The sequence below is a fragment of the Mustela lutreola genome, chromosome 8 (genome assembly GCF_030435805.1).
Source record: "Mustela lutreola isolate mMusLut2 chromosome 8, mMusLut2.pri, whole genome shotgun sequence".
NCBI lineage: Eukaryota > Metazoa > Chordata > Mammalia > Carnivora > Mustelidae > Mustela > Mustela lutreola.
This window is the reverse complement of record NC_081297.1, coordinates 145,863,922-145,888,199: the sequence shown is the minus strand read 5'-3', so window position 1 is coordinate 145,888,199 and position 24,278 is coordinate 145,863,922. Positions and strand designations below refer to the sequence as shown.

The 24,278-nt window shown below is 58.4% G+C and overlaps 1 protein-coding gene across 3 annotated transcripts in view; it reads left to right on the top strand.

Moving 5' to 3' along the window:
* The window catches only part of SCUBE1 (signal peptide, CUB domain and EGF like domain containing 1), a 133,664-nt gene that overhangs the window by 91,736 nt on the left and 17,650 nt on the right, over positions 1-24,278 (top strand). For all 3 annotated transcript variants that reach the window (XM_059187197.1, XM_059187196.1, XM_059187198.1), the window contains 4 exons: positions 7,304-7,420; positions 13,220-13,342; positions 15,369-15,485; positions 16,985-17,107. In XM_059187197.1, the coding sequence (XP_059043180.1) occupies positions 7,304-7,420; positions 13,220-13,342; positions 15,369-15,485; positions 16,985-17,107 (480 nt within the window). The remainder of the gene's footprint in view (positions 1-7,303; positions 7,421-13,219; positions 13,343-15,368; positions 15,486-16,984; positions 17,108-24,278) is intronic.

Genomic DNA, 24,278 nt, shown 5'->3' with positions numbered 1-24,278 from the left:
TCCAGGGAACAGTGGGCAGGGGCCTTGCGCGTGGCATGTGAGGGCTCAGCGGGCATTTGCTGCTGGTGGTGGGTGTTCTGAGAAGGTCCCACATCTGGGAGGGGCAAGGCAGTGCCGAGGAAGGGTCACCAACTGGGCCTTCATGAGGCTGCTGTAGAATGGGCGTCACGATCTCTCGCTCTCCTTCCTGGGATGGCCTCCGACAAGAGGGTGCACGTGAGCCCCACTTTGTCTGCTCGCAGCGCCCCTCCCCTTAGTAGCCAGACTGAAGGCAGGAGCCAGAGGCCAGGAGAAGGCTTGCTGGCATGGCTCTGATTGAAGAAACTTCCCCAAGGTCTGCTCGTCTCACTCCTGGTCAGCCTCTTCTCTGCCCGCAGCCCCCACGCCTGTTGCCACAGACTGCCAAGCACTGTCCCTCAGATCCAGAAGGGTCCCGCTCTCTGAGCACCAGTGTGGAAATCCCACCCAGCAGGCAGGCCCGTGAGAGGTGTCACCCCTGAGATCACAGGCCTGCCCCGTGCCTCCAGAAGACAGTTCCACTGACGCTGACAGCAAACTGCCCTCAGCAGGGCCAGGTCCCAGGTAGATGGCGCTGGTGGGGTGCTGCGGGCCTGAGGGCCTGTTCCCTCCACGCAGCTGGACCAGAGTCAGCACAGGGCCCAGGTTGGGTCTCATGGTCACCCACTATGGGCTATAGAGGCAGCATCCAGAACCCAGAACCCACCAGGTTGCTTCAAGGTCAGCCCGTGAAAACCACGGGCCAAGGGGTCCTCTGGCCTCAGATGTGACGGAGAACAGTGCTGGGTGGCAAGCGGGGCTCCCAGGGCCCCCTTTCCCTGGGACCCGGCCTGGGCCCCTTCCCGTTGAGGCTGCTGTCCTGGCCTCCACAGTCGCCCTGGCTCCCCGCACCGCCTTCCCCAGGGTGTCCCCCAGGGCCCAGCTTCCCTCAGAGCCCCAGGTGCCCCCAGGGCAGAGTCACCCAGCGCCCAGCCCTCATGGCGCCTCTCCCCGCACAGGCAAGAGCCGCTCTCTGCAGACGGCTCTCAGGAGTGGGCATCCGCCAGCCGAGGCAGAGCAGGGTCACTGGGCAGAGGAGGGAGGCAGGAGCAGGGGTGGCAGGCCGCAGACAGGGATGAGCCCTGCTCCCCCTCCCTGCAGAGGGGCTGGGGGCCCGACCCCTGTCACCTGCCCAGGGGACTTCGAGAAAACCAGCAGGCTCACTGTGCCAGATGGTCATCTGTTGCTGGCAAGGCCCACGACAGGCCACAGGGCCACCCACAGGTCAGTGGTGCCGGCACAAAGAGGTGGGCTGTGAAGGAGAGGCCAGCCAGTGTGCAGACCTCTGCCAGGGAGCATGGCTTGTACCCCAAAGTGACAGGAGCCACGGACGGCTCAGGAATCAGCTGAGAGAGTAGAGCGCAAAGGCAGAGATTCCGAGGCTGGGCAGGGAGAGCCAGGGCCTAACCCCTCTTCCCAGCGGGCTTCCCTTGGTCTTAGCGGCAGAAGGGCAGGTGGGCCAGCCCTGACTGAGGCCTGGACAGGTGGCAGCAAGAGCGTTGGGCTCCTCCAGCCACCAGGGTGGGGCCTGCAGGGGACAGGGCAGATGTCTGGGCCAGCGGGGTCTCTCTGGGTCCTGGGGCTCACAGCTCCGCCACCGATCAGAGCCTCCGGAGCGGGGCCTGACCCGTCCCCTGGAGACAAGCCTGGGATTCCTGGGATTCCCAGTCACACCAGGGGGAGAGCCACAGCCTAGGGACCGGAGGATCCTTTGCCTAAAGTCCCCCAGTACATTGGGAACTAAGGGTGGCATTCGGGCCTCCAGTTCTCCTCGGGGCACTCTCAGCAGGGGACGCTGCTCGGCCTGCCGTCAGCCCGTGTGAGCGTCCTCCTCGCCCCGTGCCTGTGCCCCTGGCTAGCGCGGCCACACTCGCAGGGGGCTACACTCGCAGGTCCTCTGTGCTGGCAGGCTCGTCGGGCTGCCTCCCCCTGCCAGGCCCAGCATAGGGCCGGGGCTTGGTCACCTCGCCCCGCCTCCTTCCTCCAGGGGCTTGTTCTTTCAGCAGAAATCGGTCCTGTGCTGGGCATGGGGTACCCCTAACACAGCTCTTCCTGGGGAGTGAGTGGTCTCTGGGGGAGACAACCACACGAATGGAAGCCTGAGGCCTGGGAGAGCCAGCAGGGCTCAGGAGAACTCGGAGGGGCCTTCTGAGTCTTGAGGGGTGCACGGGCCTGGAGCCCATGCTTGGATGTGATGGGGTGAGCCAGGGGGAGGGGGGTCCGGACTCCTGGGCCAGTAGGTAGAGTCCACGCCCCATTCTGTCTGCCCTGAGGCCTGGGTCAGTGTCAGACGCATCTCTAGCTCTGCTCCTCTCTCTCAGCCTCCCAGCACCAAGGAGTCTTTCCCAAACTGTTGTTGAGACAGAGCAGGGAACCCATCTGCTGCTCCACCAAGCTGAGGTCTCCAGACACCCAGGGACTTTCTGAGGCATATCTGTGCTGCCAGAGCAGGAGCTCAGATGAAGCCTCGACAGACTCAGTGCTAAGACTCTGCACGTGGAGGTCCGGGACCAAGCCTGTGGTCACTGTTGGGACAATTTACAAAGCACCATGATGTCCACGCTTGTCCGGGCCTTGCACAAGCTCCGCGGTAAATGCCATCACTTCCATGTCACATGTCAGGAAGCCCAGACTCCAGGAGGACAAGCGCTTGCCTAAGGCCCCAGGGCCAGGTGTGCAGCTCCTGTGTCAGCCCCTGTGCAATCACCGAGACTGTCCACAGGCCTTCCCAGACCTTGGCCCAGACCTAGGGCAGAGCAGGCAGACAGCTCCAACTCAAAGAGCCGCCCGCCGTTCCAGCCCAGGGCTGGCCTCCTGTCTTCACATCTGCTCTGCCTCTGTAGGGAAAAGACCAAAGACTGGCCTGGTGACACATCTAGGGTTTTTCTACCTGCTGAAAAGGGGTTTACTCCCAGGCTCCTTCCCGCTTTAACCCCCACCCCATGCCCAGCTTCCCCTGCCTCCAGCCCGGCCACGCAGGGTAAGAGTTGGCCCACCTTGCTGGGAAGGAGACCAGGCACCATGAATGCCCATCTCCACTGCCCCACTGCCAGCTGCGTGGCCCCCGACCACACCTGGCTCTCTGACCTGGTCTGGCTCACTCATCCGTCGGGAGTCCCCCAACCTTGGGTCCAAATATTGGCTTCTCTAAGTAATGGAGAGACTTGAGACACGGGCCTGGCTTCACGGGTGTGTGACCCATACACTTGCCCCAGGCCCTACCCTCAGAAGGGCCCCCAACTGGTTGAGTGTTTGGTCGCCTCTGTCTTGAAATTTCCAATATTTGAGCGAGGGCCCTTCATTTTTTCTTCGCGTGGGATGTCACAATGGGTAGTCGGTCCTGCCTGGACAAGTCCTTGAACTTCCCTGAGCCTCTGTTTCTCTGCCTGCAGAAGAAGCCAACTTCTGGGGCTGATGCGAGGCCAGTAGATGAGAGGGTCCTTTGTCGGCTGTAGAGGACTGTGTTCTGGGGGGGCTGTTCCTCTTGTCGCCCCCAGGGGGAGAGGAGAGACTTTGGAAAGACCCAGTAGCTCTTTTGGAGAGACTAGAGGGCTCTCAGAGTCCAGAAAGAATGTCTTCAGTTCCCTGGGACACACCCTAAGGGTATGGCTCTGCCCTCTTCCCCCTCGCACCCCCGGAGGTCTGGCGCCTGGATTCCAGCCTACCTTGGCAGCATATGCTCCTAGATGGGGTGTGGCCTCGCAGGGCAGCAGCGGCACCCCATCTGCAGCCCCTCCCTGAGGTGCCAGAGACAGCACCACTGCAGTCCCCAGCCCGTGTTTGCTGTTTGCACGTGGGGGATCCTGCAGTCAGAGGAGAGGACAGGCTGCCTGGTTTCTGCATCTGAGACAGTGATGACCCAGTGCCAGGCCTGGGTGCCTCTAGTCTTGGGAAGCAGGGAGGTGAGGCTGCTTTTTGAGGCAAGCAGAGAAAGTGGTCCAGGGGGATGGTCCCAGGCTGACGGCCACCCAAGGCGAGGAGCTCCCTCAGCAGCTCCCAGCAGCCTACGCTTGGAAACTCCCAGGCACAAAGCTCCCAGTGCCACCCAGGCCGGCCCATCCTGTAACTGTAGACTTTAATCCCCGAACCTGACTTGAGCCCAAAGGACTGAGTAGACTTTGTCCTCCTTTCTGTGCATCTCACATCGTGCCGTGGACATCTGCTGTCCTCAGAAGGACACAGCCACCAACCCTGTGCTGTTGAGGGGATGCTAGGGGCCTGGCAGGAACAGTGGCGTGGGCAGCATAGAGAACAGGCTGGAGGCTGGTTGCTCGGTGCACTGCCCCCTCCCCCACCCAGCCAGGCCCTGGCCTCAGTAAGTATTGGCTCTTAGCGTTACTGCACGAGCCTGGAGGCATCGGCTACCCAGAGTGAGGCAGTGGCCAGGAAGACAGGGACCGTTGGCAAGGCTATGAATGTCACAAAGGCAGACTCTGGTCGCCAGGCCCAGAACGGCAGCTGTTAAGGGCAGGGACTGGCATCAGATGCTAAAGAAATACAAGACCAGGCCTGGGGGCCCCAGGGAGCGGTATGCTCGGAGGCCGGGAGCACTGGAACAGGAGCCGTCAGGGTGGAATGTGGAGAGAGTGGCACCTGCTGGCGCTGTAGGGCCCTGGAGCTGGGACTGGAGATTTCAGGCTGTCACGCGGGTTGGAGTCGGACCCAGCAGGTCCCACCAGCTCTGCCACTTAACGCACAACCCTGGGCTGATTACTTGCCTGGGAGGTGGAAGGGGCGGGAACTGCCTCTCAGAGCTGCTGAGAGTCTGGGGGACTTCAGGCTTGGAGGGCTGCGCTGGGACTGGAGCAGGGGACCTGCCATAACCAAGTGCTGTGGAGTGATGGTGTCAGCGCCCAGAACAGCCCGCAGGGCCTTCCCCGGGGCCCCCGAGCCCCTCACTCAGAACGTGAAGTTTAGACCCCAGACGTTGTCTAGGGCAACACAGGAGATTAAACATGTGGACCGTGCAGGGGAGAAGCTAGAGAGTGGTTGAGTCTTCACGCAGACCCCAGCCCCCTCCTGGCCTCCGCCTGCCCTGTGTGTGCGGAGTCCCATCAGTTCTGGAAGGCCAAGTTCTGAGTCCCCCCAGGACCCCAGAGATATGAAGGCCCAACAGGAGCCCATTTGACCAGGTCCATATCTCAGAGACACAGCCGCAGCCCACCTCCCCACAGAGAGGCCCAGTCGCTGTCACTGTCCCCGAGTAAGGTCATAGCTATATTCCAGTCCCAGTTCTCCAGGGCCTGAGCCTTACTTCCCTGCCCCTGGAGAGCAGGCAGGCCCTCAGTGGGGCTCTCCCACATGAAAGGCTGAAAAGGCACCTGGAGCCTGCATTGGCCCTTTGATGTGGGGCTGGGAGGCGGGATTTCCTCTCTGGTTAGAAGCCCAGGAGGGGCAGCTGCCGTTTGTGGAGCAGCTACTACATGCCAGGACCCAGACCAAGCGCTTCGAGCAGGAACCCGTTTGATCTCACCTCCGGCCCTGGAGGGAACGCGTGCTGTCCTCACCTGCCAGGTGCGGGTGTCGCGGTCCAGCCCGGGGGGTAGCCTACCTGGGTCAGTCCGGGAGGACAGGGCAAAGCTCACACTCTGCCCTGCCCACCTGCGCTGTCCCAGTAAATAGGCCGGTGGGGAGACGAGAGGGCCTGAGCAGGCCAGACTCCAGGCAGAGCCCGGCTTCCGCTAACAAAGGCCACCCTAGTACAGGGAAGGGCGGTGGCCTTCTTTCTGCGCCTGGGGCCTGGGAAGCTCCTTGCAGAGGTGGCCTTTGAGCTGGGCCTGGGAACACCAGCTCGTGTGAGGCCTCCACGCTGCTGGGCCAGCACATACATGGACAGGAAAACCCACAGAACTGCGCACACCCAGCTGGGGTCTAAGATTTGTGGAGACACACAGAGAGACAGGCCAGGAGGAGTCAGAGGCAGGGGGACTCGCCTTTCACAAGTAGTTACAACTCATCCTATCATGGTGAAGACTTCAGCCTTGGGAAGAAGGGTCGGGGGCCCTCTGCCACCCCTAGCCCCTGTGTCCAGAACACTCAGGATGACACCTGCTATGCCCCACCTCCACCCGGCAGGATCACAGAGATGCAGATGTAGACACAGAAGGGAAAGCCAGATGTCCCCCCGTCCCTGCCCTGCCACCCAAGCCCCCACACACACACGCACACAAATTGAAGTTCAAAGGAAAGGTATCAGGAATTTGGTAAAATGAGCAGCAGGGACTCCTGGCTACTGGCATATTTATTCAGTGATCACGCCTCTGGGAATACAGACAGCGAAGAAGGACAGACAATAAACCAATTAGGGGGAACCTTCAGGGAAAAGGTCCACGGGGCCAGGTGCCCAGAGGAAGCCAAGGTAGGCAGGCGAAGAGTTTTGGATTTTAAAAAATGGGGCCTTTGACTCCTCAGCTCCCAACAACGAAGAGAAGAGAGAAGCCCATTCAGGCACGGTTTCCACAAGATCAAAGCACACAGCTGCTCAGGAAGAAACCCAGGTTGAAATGCCCAGAAATGCGGTCCTCCGTGTGCGGGCCACCTGCGCCCTGGTGACCCAGCTCTGCCAGCCCCTTCTCCAGGCCTGGGGAGGATCATTCTCACCACACGACGGGTTCGGTGACCTAGGCTCTGCCCCAGCCATTCCAGGCCCTTTGAATTTGCAAAGGGAAAAAAAACACTAGACAAGCTTCAAGTGGACAAAAACCAGACGCCTTTAGCTTACGGCTCAGTGAGAACAGATGTTGAGCTGAGTGTCTCATCAAGGTGATGGATGGTGTGCGGGCTTGGGGAACCCCGCCCCGGAAACTCCACAGCCAGGACCACCAGCCAGTCCATGCTGAGACCATTTTGGGAGCCCCAGGGACTGCGAGTCTAGGTTTGGAATCCAAGTCCGGGCAGGACAAGGGTTTAAGAAGCTGGCCCTAGGCAGTTAGATACCAGCCACGCTGATCTCAGGAGGGCGGACCTGTTGGCAGTGACGTTTACTCCAGCAGAGCCCTCCGGAGCGTGCAGACCTTTACCCACCATCATCATCACAGTGGGTCTTCACCGGCAGCCCCACAGGAGTGGTGCCATTCTCCCATTTCACACATGAGGAGCCTGGGGCTTGGGGAAGCCCACAGCTAGAGGGGATCAGCCAGAACTCCAATTCGGGTCTCCTGTCTCAGTTGGTCCCCGCAGAGATGGAGAAAGGAGGTGGCTGCTGTCGGAGGAGACTGAGCATCTCTGTCTCTCCCCCTCCCCCCAGAGACGTGTGCGGTAAACAATGGAGGCTGTGACCGGACCTGCAGGGACACGGCCACTGGCGTGCGGTGCAGCTGCCCCGTGGGATTCACGCTGCAGCCCGACGGGAAGACGTGCAAAGGTCAGCTCAGAGCCACTCAGGCAGGGGTGGGGGCTGCATGCTCGCGCTGCACGTGTGACCATGGCTGCCTGTGATGGCAGGGGGGAGTCCGGGGTCAGCCGTACTTCTGCTGGAGAGGCCGACGAGAGGGAGGGTCCACGCCAGGGCACTACGCAGGTTTCAAGTTAGGGTCCTGCTGTCCAAGGAAAGGGCTGCCCGCCGTGCTAGGCTAGCGGTGTCTTCACTGCAGGAACTCCTGGGCCCACAGTGATTCATTGAGGCCCTGGGTGGGGCGTGGGGCAGAGGTGGGCGCCGGCCATCTCTTCACCCTCAACCTCGTGGTAGCATCTGGCAGAGCTGGGGCAACAGCATGACCCGGGGAAGTTTGGGAAGGACCAGTCTCCTTGTACAGGGATGGGATTGTCTTCTCGCCACCCATAGAAAAATGCGGACGCTGTATGTCCGTGTCGCTGGAGGAGTGACACGGTGGGGGCTGTCAACTGGGAACTGGGGAGGCAGAAGGACTCCACTTGGAGTTAGAAATGAGGCTCTCGGAGGATGAGGGGACGCCTGTGCGAACGGGCCAGTCTCCCAGCCTCTGGAAGAGAGCAGGTAGACCTTCCTGTTCCTGCGGGTTCGCTGGCTCAGCCCCACAGAGTTCCTGAGTGCCTCCGAGGGCACTTCGGGTGCTAGGGCTCCTTCAGGAAACAAGAAGCAAGGGGAGCAGAGAAGCGAGAGCTGTCAGGACTCTGGAGACTGAAGGGCCACCCCCCAGCCCCAGCAGAGAAGCCCGAGCAGCCACAGCCATTGGGCAGGGAGTAGAGGGGACCGCCAGCGCCCCTGCAAGGGAGGGAGGGGCAGCCCCTTCGCCAGGCTGGACCTGCGAGCCCCACCCCTCCCCCCCGCAGCCGTGGGCCCCTGCCTCCACCTTGCCAGGGATCCGGCCAGGCTGGAGGTACGCGAGCGGAAGGGCAAAGGGGCTTGAACTCCCTGAGTCCAGTGGCTGAAGATTCGGACAGTGGAGGCTTCTGTAGGTTTTAAATAGTCCGAGGGGGGCTATTTTCAAGCCTATAAAAATAGATAGCATGTGACTTCCCCTTCCTAGCTGCTCTGCTGGGAAGAAATTAGGGGTTATTGACAGAAATAACAGCCCTCGCACCTGTTTATTTGAAAATAAAGCCCTTCTGTGGCCCCTGCCCGGCCCACTTGGAGCCGAGCCGCAACACGTGGACTCGGTGCCAGGGGGACGGGCCAGGGCTCCCCGCGGGCCCAGCCGTCCCCACAGCCGGCAATGACATAGTAGGCCTGGCCCTGTGCCCTCAGCGCTGGGGCAGAAGAGGGTAAAGTCGGCCCACGCTGCCTCCCTCTCGGGCACGGAACTACAGGGGCGGCACAGCTAGTCCCTGACCTGAGGCCAGGAGCTGGCACCAGAAGCCCAGCTGTCCGTGCCACAGCCATGCCCCAGCAGAGCACCTGTGGGGGGCTGTGCTGCCCCCGCCCGGGTTTTGAGAGGCTGGGGGGGCACCTGTCCCCGCCCCACCTCCACCTCATGTCTGGGGGACGGGTGGTGCCGAGGGGAGCTGCCCACAGCCGGAGGCCGACCCTGATGAGCCCCCCACGCTGCTTCCCGCAGCTTCTCCTGAACCACTCCAGCTCTTTAACGAGGGCTGCCCCTGCTCAGCCCTTTGCCCTCAGCTGGACCCCCTCCCCCCTCTGCCCTGCAGGCAGATCTCATTCACTGCCCCACCAGATGGGATTTCTGGGCTCCCCCCGCCGTGTTCAGGGGCTGGGGAGACAGGTCCATGAACCAGAGCTTCCCTGTCCCTGGAGATCCTCTATCGGATGCAGAAGACAGTTTCTCAGTTTTTTAAATCACGAGCTATACATGTGTCACTGACTGCTTGGTGCCGGATGGAGACGTAGAGCCTGGCAGCAGGCAAGGACCAGAGCCCGCCCTGCTCCGGGGCTGGGAGGCCGTGGGGAGCGGCATTCATCCTGGCGGCCTTTCCAGAGGCACCGTGGCCCAGGGTGCAAGGACCCGAAGGGGTCCAGGGTGCCCAGGGATGTGAGACGTGGGGAAGGCCAGGCCAGATGGTGCAGGGGCTGTGTGCTGGGGGGCTGGTGTGCTGGGGGGCTGGGCCCTTCATTCCTCCAAACCTTGGCACGCCCCCCAGACACTCCCGGGCAGGGAAAGCACTGGCTCGGTTTCCATTTTGAGCCAGTCCCTGACCACAGCTTGGACGGGGTTCTCTAAGCAGGGTCTGGAAGAGCAGGGAGGCGGCCGCTGTCTCCACCCAGGCTGGAGATGACCTGGCTTGACCCAGGTGCTGGCCACAGTAGTAGAGATGAGATGCTGTCCTTGATACCGGGTATCTGGATACTGTCCTTGGAGGTAGAATTTAAGGATTAGGGGACTAGTCAAAAACTGCATCATATCCTCAAATCAAAGAACACTGGAAAATGAAGGCTGACCTCCGGGCTTGGCGTCTCAGAGCCTCGAGCACACAGCCGAGCTCCCTGGGGCCAACCGGAGAGACGCAGGTCAGAGCGCGGGCACTTGGCGGGGACCAGCCCAGCTGGGAATTCCCGGCCCCGAGGCTTTGGCTCCGCAGTGGGCGTACAGCCCTGGTCCTGGCAAGGGCCCAGAAGGGACATCAAAGGAGTGATTTCAAAGGTTCAGCGTATTCTGGAAGCCACAAGCCACTGTGAAGCAAGACCAATGGCTGGAGGGTGAAGGTAACAAAGGCCCTGGAAAATCCGGAGTTGAAGCCCGGGCCACAGGGGTCACGCGGCAGTTGGCGACACACATGGGAAAGTGGGGGTAGTTCTGCCGGAGACACAGGAGCCATGGTGTGATCAGGAGGATGTGATCAAGAGTGTGGACAGTGCAGGGCTCCAGCCTCAAGGCTCCCTGTTAGTTGCTGCACCTGCTTGACATTGGGAAGGGGGCACCTCGCTGATCGGCCCTTCTGAGAGCGGGGAGGTCTGGGGCCTTGACTCCCAGAGCTGGAACCTGGATTTCTTCAGAGACACTGGCCCCTCCTCCCAACACCTTCCAGAAGAGTTGGGAGAACTCCCACCCACCATCTGTTTCTCCCTCACCTGCCCTCTGCCCAGGAGCACGCCCTCCCCACAAGGCTGCTCTAGGGCAACGCCAGCCCATGCCCGCCCGGAAGCGCTCCACATGGCCCCTGGGGTGCCGTGCTGTGCCCCCACAGCGGGATGGGCAGAAGGAGCAGGAACCGTTGTCCTTCTGTGTGTTCTGTGTGTTCCTATAGCTCCCACCCCGCCTTCCCTCCCCTGACCCTACTTTCAGCCACTCTGACTCCTTCATTCTTTATCCCCTCAGTGAACGCTGCGGGCAGTCACACGGTGCAGGCTGCATCCTGGGTCCGGGGCCCCCAGACAGGAGCCAGCTCCCCCATCTGTGTCCATGTCAAGGGGACAGCCAACTCTGGAGGGGATGTCAGGGAAGGCTTCCCAGGGAGGCAGCTGTTTGCAGGGACAGGCCATGTGGGGGCCCCACTGGGTAAGGCCGCCGGAGTCTGGGCTGCGGAGGCAGAAGCCAAGCGCACAGAAAGGGGAAGGCAGGACACCCAGGCCCGGATGCCCAGGGAAGGGCCTACAGAAAGGGGCTGGCCCTTCATCCTGGGATGCCCGGGGGCCACGGGAGACTTGTAAACAGGTAGGGGTCTGCTGGCTGCCTTATGGGATCAGGACCAGTGTGAGCACAGTGAGGAAAGAGAGGAGCCTTAGAAGGGCAGGAAGGGGAGAGAGGGGCAGAAGCCACACCCCAGGCTCCCCTCAGAATGAAGGTCCAGGGGCTGTGTGACTGTACCCTGGCTAGAGCTGCGGGGTGCTTCTCCCACTCCTACCCCCAGGCTGCCGCCACACCAGCCTGGCCTCAAGCAAACATGCTTCCCCTGGCCTGTCTGGCTGTCGTGACAGCCCCTCGGCTGACGGGCGCAGATGGGGATAAGAACAGGCTGGGGGTTCCAGAAGGTCTGAGGCATTCCTGAGGAGGCAGACCGCCTCTGCACATCTCGTCTGTGAGAGGCGCCTGTTCCCAACCCCGTTCACAGATGGGGAACGTGAGGCTCAGAGAGACGCCTTTCCCTGCCCAGGATCACACAGCTGGCTGGGACAGGGCTGAGACAGGTCTCCGTTCTCCTGCCAGAGGCTTTTAGCTAGAAATTTCCCCGTCTTCCTATAATTCCCAAGGAGAGAGGATGACAGAGATGCCCAGGCCTCCACCCAGGACAGATCCTCAGCTGAACTTAATGTCCACTCTCTGGAGGCTGTGGGGCTGGCATGGTGCTCTGGAGAGAGCCTGTCTTTGTAGACAGCTGGAGCCGGGCCCCAATTTGGTTGCTACGTGTAGCTGTGATCCCCTCTAGAATGGGGGATCTGGTCCCCCAGGTGTTTTGAAGATCATACAAGACTTCGACAGAAAGTGCTCGGCCTGGGCACCGGCATGAGCGAATGCCCAGTACGTACGGTGAGCACCACAAGGTCTGACTGCCTGCTGCGGGGTCTGGGCTCATCCTTAGGCATTTTTGTTCCTGGAACATACATGTGTGCAGAATTCCCGGACTTGAGAAATTATTGTTTTTCGTGATCACCTTGGTGAGCACATATAGAGCACCTACTGTATTCAGTGGGCTGAAGTCAGCCAGGCAGCAGCATAGCCAGGATTCAGGGGCAGATCTGATAACCCCCAGGCCTCCCTTATTGGGGACTATCTGGGGTTCCCTTCCTTTGCCACCTTCCTGGTGCCAGAGTCACCAGAACATGCAAACAGAGTGGGTCTCTGGGGCAGAAGTGCCTGGGGTGGGGAGAAGGACAGCCAAGGGCAAGGAGGTGCGGCAGCATGCCCGCTGGGTGCGCTGGGTGCCCGGCGCGCCGCAGCGCCAGGTCCCGCAGGGGCTCCCCGGCAAAGCCACCCTGGTTGCTGTGGTCCTGGGCTAGGCCACACCCCCTCCCAGAGGCTCTGCGGACTGCCCACGGGGCGCCTCAGCCTTGCTCAGGACCACACAGCTGGGGTTTGTTTCGGGAGCATTCTATGGGAACCCCACTTTAGGACCGTCCTGCAGGTGTCGGGTCTAGCTTGTTTGGTTTGCGGAAAAAGAAGTGAGGCGCCATCCGCGATCTGGAGTCGCCGGGGTGGGACAGAGTCCCCTCCGTGGGGCTCCGCACAAAGGGGGCAGGTGGGCCTCGCTCGTACGGCAGTGCCAGTTGCACAGGACAGAGCGCCCAGGTCCTCACACTCAGGACAGGCACAGGGGGTAGGGGTCCAAGTCAGCAGCTCCGCTGAGACACGGCCAGTGACCACCTCGGAGGAGTCGTTTCTGGTTTCCTTGCTTCTTTCCCGCGCCTCCAAATCAGGGTGAGAACCCCGTTCCTAAAGCTCTGCTACTACGTGCTGGGTCGTGCCGGCATGGCAAGCCTGGGGGTCGGGGCCCAGGAGGAACGGTGGAGTCAGAAGAAGCACCTCAGGGACAGGTCTCTGAAGACACAGTCTGCAAGGCTGGCCTGGAGCCCAGAGAGCAACACCCGGAGAAGCAGGCCGAGGCGGGGGCGGGAAGGAACTCACGAGTGAGTCGGGGGGACATGTGTGATGCACCCGCAGCAGACCATCGTAACTCAGCCTCCCGCCCTGCCCCCCGCTGCTGGGAGTCAGGCCCCTGGGCCACTCGGATGGGGATGCGGGGACCGGACGAGGCCGGGGCACCAGCGGGCGCAGGGAGTCCCAGAGGCAGGGGCCCCGCCACCTGGCAGCCCAGCCCACTCGCCTCGCCCTGCCCGCTGGGCGCCCCGCAGACATCAACGAGTGCCTGGCCAACAACGGGGGCTGCGACCACTTCTGCCGCAACACCGTGGGCAGCTTCGAGTGCGGCTGCCGGAAGGGCTACAAGCTGCTGACCGACGAGCGGACGTGCCAAGGTGAGCCCCACCCCGTGTGCCTCCGGCGGCCTTGCCCGCCCTTCCCGGGCCTGCGCGGGCACCTGTGGGGGTGGGGGGCAAGGGCCGGGGTGTGCCAGCCCCCACTGGCCTTTCCACTTTCTCCTCAAGTCACCCGGTCCAACCCGCCCCTTTTATGGATGCGAAACTAAGGCCCGGAGGCGCATCAGCGTGTATGTGCGCTCGCGCGCGCGCGCTCATGTGCAGGGAGGGCGGCAGGGGGCAGTGCCACGGTGAGCCGTGCCACGGTGAGCCGGTGGCAGAGCTCGTCAGCTCCAGCACCCTGTCCTTCCTGGTGGCGCACCCCCACCCCCACCCCCACCCCCAGAGGCTCCGGAGGTGGGCTGCCGCCACCTGGTGGACAGTGTGGCACACTGCAGGCGCTCTCCTGCAGTCCTTAGGGTTCCTGGGCACCTTAGCGGCATGGTGTGAGGTCTGGGCAGAAGCCAGGAGTCATCCAGGATGCCGTGTGAGCCCAGAGGATGGGCAGTGGGAAGTCAGGGAAGGCTTCCTGGGGGAGGGGACACTGGTGAATAAGCATTTTCCCAGAAGGTTGGCAGACCGCACGTGGCTGAGTCGGCATATCTGTGCCGCTCAGGACTGGCCCTCAGGGACAGGGGATGTGCTCTCCCAAGGACACCGAGGAAGGCAAGAGCAGAAGACCGGTGAGGGGGTTCTGGGGCCAGCCTGTCCTGGACTCTTCCTGTGACCCAAGCCTCCTCCCTGACTTCGCCTCTTCCTCCCTAGTGGGTCTCCTGGCTCTGTCCTCCCCTTAGCACATGGGGCCGTTGGGAGCACGTCACGTCTCCAGACTCCTCTGCACGTTGACTTAGTTTCTCCATCTGCCTTGCTAAGTTCTGTGGAGGGCTAAGGGAGGGCCCTTGACTTTATACCCCCAGCTGGCCCGTGGGACCGGAGGGCCACCGCTGAGGAGGGGGCCATGACGGTTTTGCTTCTGGGCTCCAGCCGGTCTTCTCCACTCCCTGGAGGCCCCGTGCTGCCCTCTGCCGGCCTGTGCTCAGAGTGCCCTTCCTCTACTTCCATTCCTTACTTCCAAGCTAGTCTTCTCCGCCAAGGTCTAGTCCAGTGCCACCAGTACCAGGAGATCCTCCCAGATTCTCCTGCTGGGAGGGGTCACACCCTCCTTTGAGCACCCCAGTGTGATTCCTTCCTTGTGCTAGAATTATTACCAACACACGTAGATCAGCAACATGGATAGTCCCATGAGGTAGTATATTCAAAGAATGACCTCCAACAACGGTGCCCATGGTAAGGTGGGTCAGTGGCTGTTTTGCCCTTAGGAGCCCCTATCAGCTGTCCCATGAGAGCCATTTTCCTCAGAATTTATGGCCAGGACAGACTTGTCTTCTATGAGCATGCTGTCCATTTCCTCCTTTCCAGTAACAGCACTCTGTGACCCTTTTTCCTTTTATACCCTAGCTGCCAGGAAGCTCAGAATCAAATTTCATATACCATCAAGGCTTTTTTGTTATCCCTTATGGGCAGCATATCCCCCCCCCCCATACCTTTTCTCTTTGAGCTGTTTTCCTTGTTTTCTCAAGAGACCTCTTGGAGTGGCCAGAAAACACACTGGGGTCAGGCTCGCAAAGGCCTGGTTTCGTGTCCCAGTTCACTGGTCTCCTCAAGCAAGCCCCTCTCTATTTTCTGCAGATGTAGATTAAATACTCATCCTGATCACAATAGAATGGGAGATATTAAAATGACAAAAATTCATCAGACCTTGTATCCAGAGTATTTCCAGCCTGCCCTCCTCTTGAAGAGATGGGAAATGGCTTCTAACCCAGAAATGTAAGGTTCTTGGAGACAGACTGGAAAATCAGGCCCTGACCGGAAGGCCAACATTCACTTGGCTTGTGCCCCAAGCCGCAGGGCTCAGGGACTGTCTGTGTGCAGCTGTGTGTTGAGAGACTGCGTGAGTGACAGGCCATGCCCACACCCCCGCACCCTGACGCTCCTCCCTGCACTTTGTCTCCTTGTGGCCACGCAGACATCGACGAGTGCTCCTTCGAGCGGACCTGCGACCACATCTGCATCAACTCCCCGGGCAGCTTCCAGTGCCTGTGTCACCGCGGCTACACGCTCTATGGGACGACCCACTGCGGAGGTCTGCAGCCCGCCCGCCAGGGCCACCTCCCCCCTGAGGCACGCGCCTGGCCGCATGGCCACCTCTGCTGCACCCCACACCCTGACCCCGACTTTGACTCCAGAGGGCCTGGAAGGGACTTTAAAGCAAGGCCAGGTTCTGGTGGGCAGAAGGGCTCAGCTGAGAGCAAAGGTGGGAAGATGGGGCTGGCGAGGAGCAAATACCTGCTAGGTGGCAGGCGTCAGGCCAGGCTGTGGGCATAGACCCCCGGAAACGGCAGCTGCAAGGGAACCTCAGTCCAGAACGGGGAATGGCCACTACACAGAGTCCCACAGAAGATTCGTCCCAGTGGGAGAAGCTGACGAAAGAGAAAGGCTGCAAACGGAGACGGGGGCAGTGAGGGGGCTGGAGTTCCTAAAGGAGGATCTTCTGGATCGAGATGAGGGAGAGGATGCCAGAAAGATCAGCATATGCAAAGGCACTGAGGTAGCACAGAGGGATCCAGAAGCAGCAGGGAGAGCCCCGGGAGGGAAGGAGAATGTGGTGCGCAGTGCAGACAGAGGAAGCAGGGCTGTGTGAGGCCTGCAGGTGACCTGGGTTTTCTTCCTAATGCAAAGGAGGGCTTAAGTAGAGGTGTGACGTGGGCATGTTCAGGTCATGAGATCACTTTAACTGCCACATGTTCAGGAGAGTGGAACCCAGAGCACCAGCAGAGAGACCACTCAGGCATGGGAATCAGAGCCCCTGAGCTCGGGCAGGGTGGGAAATGTGCAGAGAAGGGGAAGTTTCTAGAAGTATTTAGCTACAGATGATGGGACTTGGAGGTGTGTGGGCCTGGCAGGTGAAAAGTGGGGGAGCCAAGAATGGCCCCAAGGTCCTAGGGTGTCATTTCCTGTGACCACACTCCCTCTGCTGGGCAGCCGTGGAGGTCAGATAGGGTGAGAAGTGAAGTGATCGAGCACAGCTGGTGTTCGGGGGAAGGGGCTCCTGGGGTGGGTTCCAGATTCTTCTGGAAGGACCCCAAAACCTGGGCACTGGCTCCGCTGGGCCTGCCGCTCCCACTGCAGGCCGCGCAGACGCTGAGAGCCCAGCATCCCAGCATGAGCCTGGGCCAGTCTGTCTCCCGGTTGGAGGGTTGGAGGTGGCTTCTCTCACCCCCCGGGCGCTTTGCACAGAGGGCAACGGCCTGTCCAAAGCCCCAGCAAGAGAAAACTCGAGACTCCTGCCTCGTGAGACCTTCTTGCCACTTGAATTCTGTGCTGCTTTTTGCCCTCCTCCCAGTTCGGGTGCAGCTGCAGGAGTTCTGCAAACCGCTGGGGCATGGGGAGGGGCTGCTGTCTGTGTCCATCAGCCTCGGGGGTGCGCGCTCCTGCGTGTGATGCGTGCGGCCGCCTGTCTGCATCTCACGCGTGGCCGGCTGCCCGCAGGGTCAGGGGAGTCTCGGCCCTCTTGTCCTGGGTGGCCCTGCCCTGCCAGCCAGCCTCCCGCCCTGATGCCCTTCCTCCCGCCTGTGCTTCCAGACGTGGACGAGTGCAGCATGAACAACGGGAGCTGCGACCAGGGCTGTGTCAACACCAAGGGCAGCTACGAGTGCGTCTGCCCCCCGGGGAGGCGGCTGCACTGGAACCGGAAGGACTGTGTGGGTGAGTGCCGTGGGGTGGGCCGTCGCCGGGACCCCTTAAGACGGGCTGGGTGCTGGCCTCCCCGCTCCCGCCAGGTGCCCGGATGGGAAGGGCAGTGACCTCTCAGGGAGGGGTGAGCGTGGGGTGGGCCTCGCAGGGAGAGGCGATCTTGGCAGGGAATCTCTGCTGCTGAGAGGGGCTAACGGGAAGGGCTTGCGGAAGAAGAGGGGACATCGGTGGGAGAGCACTCTGGGTGTCCTCCAGAGACCCAGAAATGGACCTGCAGGGGGAGGGGGACACAGAGCTGAGGATCTGAGGGTCCTCGGAGCTGTGGGCTTAGGAGGAGCTGGAAGCTCAGAGGGCACAGAGGCCTCGGCTCCCCCATCTGCCCCTGGTCCTGCCCTGGAACCTGGGGGAGGAAAGGCGGTGGCTGCTCGGACTGCTGTGGCATCAAGGTCTAGAGCAGAGCCCCTGGGTCTCCACAGCCCCACCACCTGCCCAGGCCACCGGCCCCACAAGATCCAGAAGGGGAAGAGGAGGGGAAATCCCAGTGAGCCCAGGGTTCCTGCGTCCTCTGCTGTGGGCTCCGGAGAACTTGGGGCAGCTCCAGGCTAAGTTCCGGACAGCCCCCACATTCCCTGGTTCTACGAACACATGGTCACCCACTGCGTGCCGGGCTGCTGTGGATGCTGGGACCACGGCCCTGAAATGGCTCTTAGATCCTTGCCCCGCCAGGCCCTAACATCCCCGGGGCAGCCGGAGCAGCCTTCGATTTTATTTTTTAAACTTTTTTTTCTCCATGCCCAGCATGGAGCCCAACACAGGGCTCGAACTCACGGCCCTGAGATCCAGACCTGAGCTGAGGTCAGGAGTCAGACATTTAACCGACTGAGCCACCCAGGTACCCCCAAGAGCTGAATCTGACTCAGAATGTGTCTCTCTCTGCTCAGAGCCTTCCGTGACTCCTCTTCATGTGGAAGCAATGCCAGAGTTCTTAGAATGGCCCAACGGCTGCTGGACCCTGGCCTGATGGCCTTCTCTCTCTCCCTCACCTGCCTCCTCCGCCCGCCTCGGGGACCTTGAGGCTGCTGCCCACCCCCAACGAACATGACCACGCCAGTGCTCCCCTCTTGGCCTGGAGGGCTCCTCACCCCTGTCGCTGTCTGCTCTGGGAGGCCTTCCCTGCACCCCGCCCACCACGCCCTGCCTCCTCATATTCTTTTCTCCCACTGTACTTCCCGCCGCTAGACACAGCCTATGCCTGCTCTCTACGTGGAGCAGAGACTTCGGCAGTCTCGTTCACTGCTGTATCCCCAGCACCTAGGACAGAGCCTGGCAAGTGTAGGCCCCCAGTAAATACTTGTCGAATGAATGAGTGGAAGTATCGAGGAATGGATCCCATCACTTAGCATCTGATATAAAATTTATGCTGAAAGTATTGCTTACTTCAATAAGGACTGCTGGGCTGCTCAGGCAGCCCTGGTCAGCAAAGCCCACCGCTGGTCTCGTCCTGAGTTGCAGGAAGGAGCCTGTCCTTGTGGGGTCCGTCCCAGGAGCATGGCTCATGCTGGGTACTAGGGCTGAATGGGTTGACCCGCCTTAGGAGCCTGCACGGAGTGAATCTGCCATCTATTAGCTGACTTTCCGAGCCTGGAAATTCATGGATGGATTGGCTTTCAGAGGCGTGTCTGCTAATCAATGAGGTTGTGCTGGGTCTCGTGTAGACTTGTTACCAAAGCTGTCGGATCGGCAGGATTTCTCTGGGCATATGGGGAAGGGGCCCTTTCATCCTCAGCACCTTATCGGTCATCCCTCCCACGGTCAGAGCTTCAGGAGCGGCCACTGGGTCTTGTCTGGGTCCTCACACGGCCACCGACCCTGCACCAAGAGTCTGATTGTTGGTCACTGTCAGTCAGTGTGATTTTATCCCGTTTCTTCCAAGTCATCTGCTAGGACCTTGGTGACTACATAGAGCAGTTAACATTCTGGGTACTAGATGTGGGAAGACTGAGACAGACAGTCATGACTTATAGCATTCTTAGAAGGTTCTGGAAGGCCCTCCAGACCCAGGACCCAAGAGTTCCCAGGGCTGACCAAGAAAACTGGTTCCACCAACTCCCCGAGTCTGCCATCAGCGTGTAGGTTGCTTTCCCTTGTAACCTCGATGTGGATTGTCTCCCCTCATCTCTACCGTGAATCCAGGTCCAAAGGGAAGGGCTGATTGGTCAGAAGAAAATCCAAGGTCTCACTGTTCCCCTGAGCGCTTGCCCTAGGAAGTCCTCCTGGTCCGGGATATCCCTCATCCCACACCATCGGCTGTCTCATAGCACCCACAGCAAGGGGCACCTTCCTGATGATCGCTGGAGCTACCCCGTTCCTGGGGGTGGGACCAACAGCCTCCACAATCTGCTCATACACGTCCCTTGGAAGGGAATTCTGTCCTCAGATCGTTTGCAAGAAGGCCTCGTTCACTGAGGGATTGGGGAAGCCATGCACCTAGAACAGACTAGTAGCCCCCCAGAACTGTCAGCTGTGGTCCCAGGCGACTTTGACGAGCCAGATCCCATATAACACATGGGATCTACCCCAGTGGAGCTGTAGGGATTTTGTCTGTGGTGTCGTTGTGAGAACCAGCCCGCCACGCTGCAAGATAGCCGAATGTGCCTCCCCCAGCCCGTGGGCATTGTCCTTCTCCTGTGTTTGTCCACAGCCGATGTCGTCGTTAATAAGCTGTGTGTGACGTACTTTATACCGCTGTTCAATATCCGTTTCCCTAGCAGTGCATGGGAGGACGGATTTAAAGAATTCAGATGGTGATTCTCACTAGCAAGGCCCAGATCCAGGCCAGTTATTGGCGAGGGAAGCATAATGGAGCTGATCAGCAGTGCGTGACCTTAAACACGTGAGGTGGGAGAGCGTGAGCCCAAGAACCAAGAACAGGGGTCTGCCAGGGAGCGCGTGGGCGTCAGTAGTCGCAGACGTCAGGGAGAATTATTCCGTGGCCTTGGCTGAGAGCCGTCCCAGTGTATCATCTTCTGTCCGTCCTGAGAATCTTGGGAAATGGTTGGTTGGGTGCACGGTCCTCTTCCAGGGTTATGTCGAGGACAGCAGTCAACGGTCTATAAGTCGTGACTTCCTAGTAAGTTCTGAAAAATCCACTTCTGTGTTCCCAAGGGATATGGGTAGAAAGACAGTGGAACTCTGAGTGATCTATGGGTAGCCTTCCCAGTAAAAGGTGCTGCATGTGACTAAGTAAGTTGAGCCATCCCAGATAAGGGATACAAGACCTCGTAGTAGTTTAGCTCCTCTACGCGCAGCATTTTTTCCAAGTGACTGCTTCGATTCACCCAGAAAGTAAATGTGCTATTATGAGTGCACAATTTATCACCCATAAAATCCATCTGGAGGGACACCTAGGTGGTTCAGTGGGTGAAGCCTCTGCCTTCAGCTCAGGTCATGATCTCAGGATCCTGGGATCGAGCCTGCATCGGGCTCTCTGCTCAGCGGGAAATCTGCTTCCCTCTCTCTCTCTCTGCCTGCCTCTCTGTCTATTTGTGATCTCTGCCTGTCAAATAAATAAATAAAATCTTTAAAAAAAAAAAAAATCCATCTGGAGATACCCAAAGGGTCCCTTAGGGTTTGTTCTGGTCTTTACACGGTACCCAGGGTTCTGCTGACTACAAGCGAGCCTTGAACCGCTCATCTCCTCTGCTGGCCTGGGAGAATCTCACCCCATCGTCTGACACCAGACGGCTTGTCTCCCACCCCCGGGATGAGTTGTCTAAAGGAAACATTCGCGCACGCCCACGTGAGGTGGTCTGGTGGGTCCAGGGGGCCCGTCCTGGCTTCACTGGGATACCATCCTCAGGGGGCTTGTACCACGACTGCTCCCCTTGGCTCCTCCTCAGAGTAGGAAGGCAAATGCAGTGTGTCTTCGGCGGAATCCTCACGCCTCTCTATGCTGTCGGAAGTCCTTGCCTAGGGATCACGGCCAGAGCAGCCCACACAGCGTGATGATCCAGGAAACAGGGCCTCTGACTTCCGTCCCTCGTGCTGTGGCCTCTGAGCCGCCGTTATGGGCAGTAAACCTCCCATTTCCAGACCACCACTAAGTTGAACGCTACAGTGGTCGGTACACAGAGCTACCCTTGATCTTGAGCAATGGAGCGTGCCCTAGAGATGGTCAGAGGTTCAGCCAGTCAGGGTGGCTTGATTCCAGCCTGGACAGCTCTTGTAAATCCAACCGAGTGTTGTCTTGCCTCCTTTTGTGTTTTTGTTTTTAGTAGTGGCTTCACTGAGCTGTAATTCACATGCCCTACACCTACCCCCTCATGTGCAGTTCGGTGGTGTTTCATATAACCCCAGAACTGTGCGACCACAATGAATTTTAGAGCATTTTCGTTACTCCAGGAAGAAACCCTAAGCCCATAGCAGTCACTCCTCATTCTCCCTCTACCCCCAGCCTTAGGCAACCGTCATCTACCTCGTCTCCGTAGATTTCCCTGTTCTGGACACTTGGCGTAAGTGGACTCATACAACATGGGGCCTTATTATTCCATTTAGTGTTGTATTTTCAAGGGTCCCCCATGTCAGAGTGCATGTCACTGCTTCATTCCTCTTGACAGCCAAATGATAGCCCGCTGTCTGCTTACACCACATCTTGGTTGTCTGTTCATCGGTTGATGGACACGTGGGTTTCCAGCTTGAGGCACTCATGAAGAATGATGCTGTGAACGGTCCCATTAGGTGCCATTTGCTCGGGTGTGCGCCAGGTGCAGTTGCTGGGTCGTGCACTTATGCTGGGTTTCACTTTTGAGGAACCGTGCGCTTTTCCAAAGAGCCTGTGCCCTTTGATGTCCCGCCAGCCATGTGGGATTTCTCCACGTCCAAGCCCACCCTTGCTGTTTTCTGACTTTCGGATTACGGCCATCATGGGGGATATGAAATGGGTTCTCACGGTGGTTTGGGTTTGTATTTCCCTGACGGCCAATGGTGTTGAGTACCTTCCCCTGTGCCTGTTGAGTATTTGTAGATCTTCTTTCAGGAAATATCTATTCAGATCTTTTGCCTATTTTTTTAATTGTGTTACCTGTTTTTATTATTTAGTTATAAAAGTTCTTAAAGTTCTTCATATACTCTAGACACAGGTTTTTTACTGGATATATAATTTGCAGGGGATTTTCCCCATTCTATGAGCTGTCCTTTTCATTTTCTTGATGGTGTCTTTTGAAGCCTAAAGGTTTTTAATCCTCATAAAGTCCAATTTACCAATTTTTTTTGTTTGGCTGCTTGTGGTTTGGGTGTCATTTTTAAGAAACAACTGCCTAGGGGCACCTGAATTGCTCAGTGGGTTAAGCCTCTGCCTTCAGCTCAGGTCATGGTCTCAGGGTCCTGGGATCGAGCCCCACATCGGGCTCTCTGCTCAGCAGGGAGCCTGCTTCCCTTCCTCTCTCTCTGCCTGCCTCTCTGCCTACTTGTGATCTCTCTCTGTCAAATAAATAAATAAATTCTTTAAAAAAGAAAAAAGAAAGAAAGAAACCACTGCCTAATCCAGGGTCGCAAAGATTTACAGCTGTTTTCTTCTGAGAACTTTATAAGAGTTTTAGGTCTGATACTTAGGGAGACTTAAACTTTAGCTCTTATACTTTTGATCCGTTGCAAATTAATTTCTATATGGTGTGAGACAGGGGTCCACCTTCATTGTTTTGCCCGTGCCATTTGTTGAAAACACCATTCTTTTTCCCTGTTGAATTATCCTGCCATCCTCTTGAAATCCATCGGCCATAAATATGTGAGTTTATTTCTGGGCTCTCTTTTCCTTTGATCCACTTGTCCTGATGCCCATATCCCGCTGTCTTGATTAACGTAGCTTTACAGTGAGTATTTAAGTCACAAAGCAAGAGCCTTCCAGCGTAGTTTTTTGTGCTCAGGATTGATCTGGCTATTTTTGGACTTATCTTGAGTTTCCACGTGAATTTATAAGTCTCTTCATTTTTAAGATATGTGCCATCAATCGACAATTGAGTCAGGGCTTGGTGTGGAATGTCCAAAAGATCTGTTTTGGATACGAGCACGTCTGAAGTACAGACACAGAGAGATGAGTTTCTCCATCAGGAAGGGTAGGAGTTGCCCGGCGGTAATATGAGAAGGATAAAGGAACCAGATACCATAATTAGTTCAATGACAAGCAGAAGAAATGCTGGGTGCTCTCAGTTCACAGTGGGGATCATTCTGCACATGGTACCCTCGGATTAAAGGTGATTCTAGGACAAGATCTGAAGATGCTCCAACTACCCTAGCCAAGGCCTTGCCCTGAGGCAAGGGGGGACGAGCCTTGATCATGGATGTTCGCCATGTTGTTGAGCTTGTATCCTGAGAGCATGACCTAACTGTGGCGTATTCATACCAAAAAAAAAAAAAAAAAAAAAAAAAAGTTATGACAGTCTGGACTCTTCTGGAGCCCTGTTCCATTTGTTCTGCCGATGCTGTGGAAACTTTGCCCCAGGGATCCTGTTTTGAATCATATGTGATATGCATATGAAGACTCCTACCCACTAGAAATTGAATCATGTGTAGGAGAATTTTCTGGGACTTCTAGAAATAACCTCACAGGTCTATTTCAGATGTATTTATTTGGAGTCGTATTTTAGCTGGTGGGTCCATTTGCAGAGGAAACCCTGCCACACGACATGGGTAGGGGCTTTGATCCACGGAAGGGAGGGCTGTCTTCCCATAACAGCTCCCAAGGAGCAGTTACATGTTGGAACTTGGGGAAGAACCAAGGCTTGTCCAGAGTGTCCCCTGCCTCAGTTGTTTTAGTAAACCAGAGCCAATCAAGGTCATGGTCCCCAGCCTTCTGCCACTCCCTGTCTGCGTTCAGAGCTGCTTCTTCTATCTCCATTCATGTTCTCCCACAACCAGGCATTTTTACTTTAAGGCAAATGATTTTTTTTTTCTTATTGTCTGTCAGTTTGCCTTCCCTCTTGCTTGTTAGGTGACTTTAAACTTTTCTCTGGACTTTGGTTTTGGGCGGTGATGAGATCAGTGCGTACATACGGTGGGGTCAGAAATGTCGCCTACATGCAGCTCGTCAGCTGGCCTGCTGCTGTTTCCCAGATGCTCAGGACATCCCGGAACCCCAGGGCCAGAGACAAAGGACATCAGTACTCAGCACAGCGATCAGGGTAGAGAG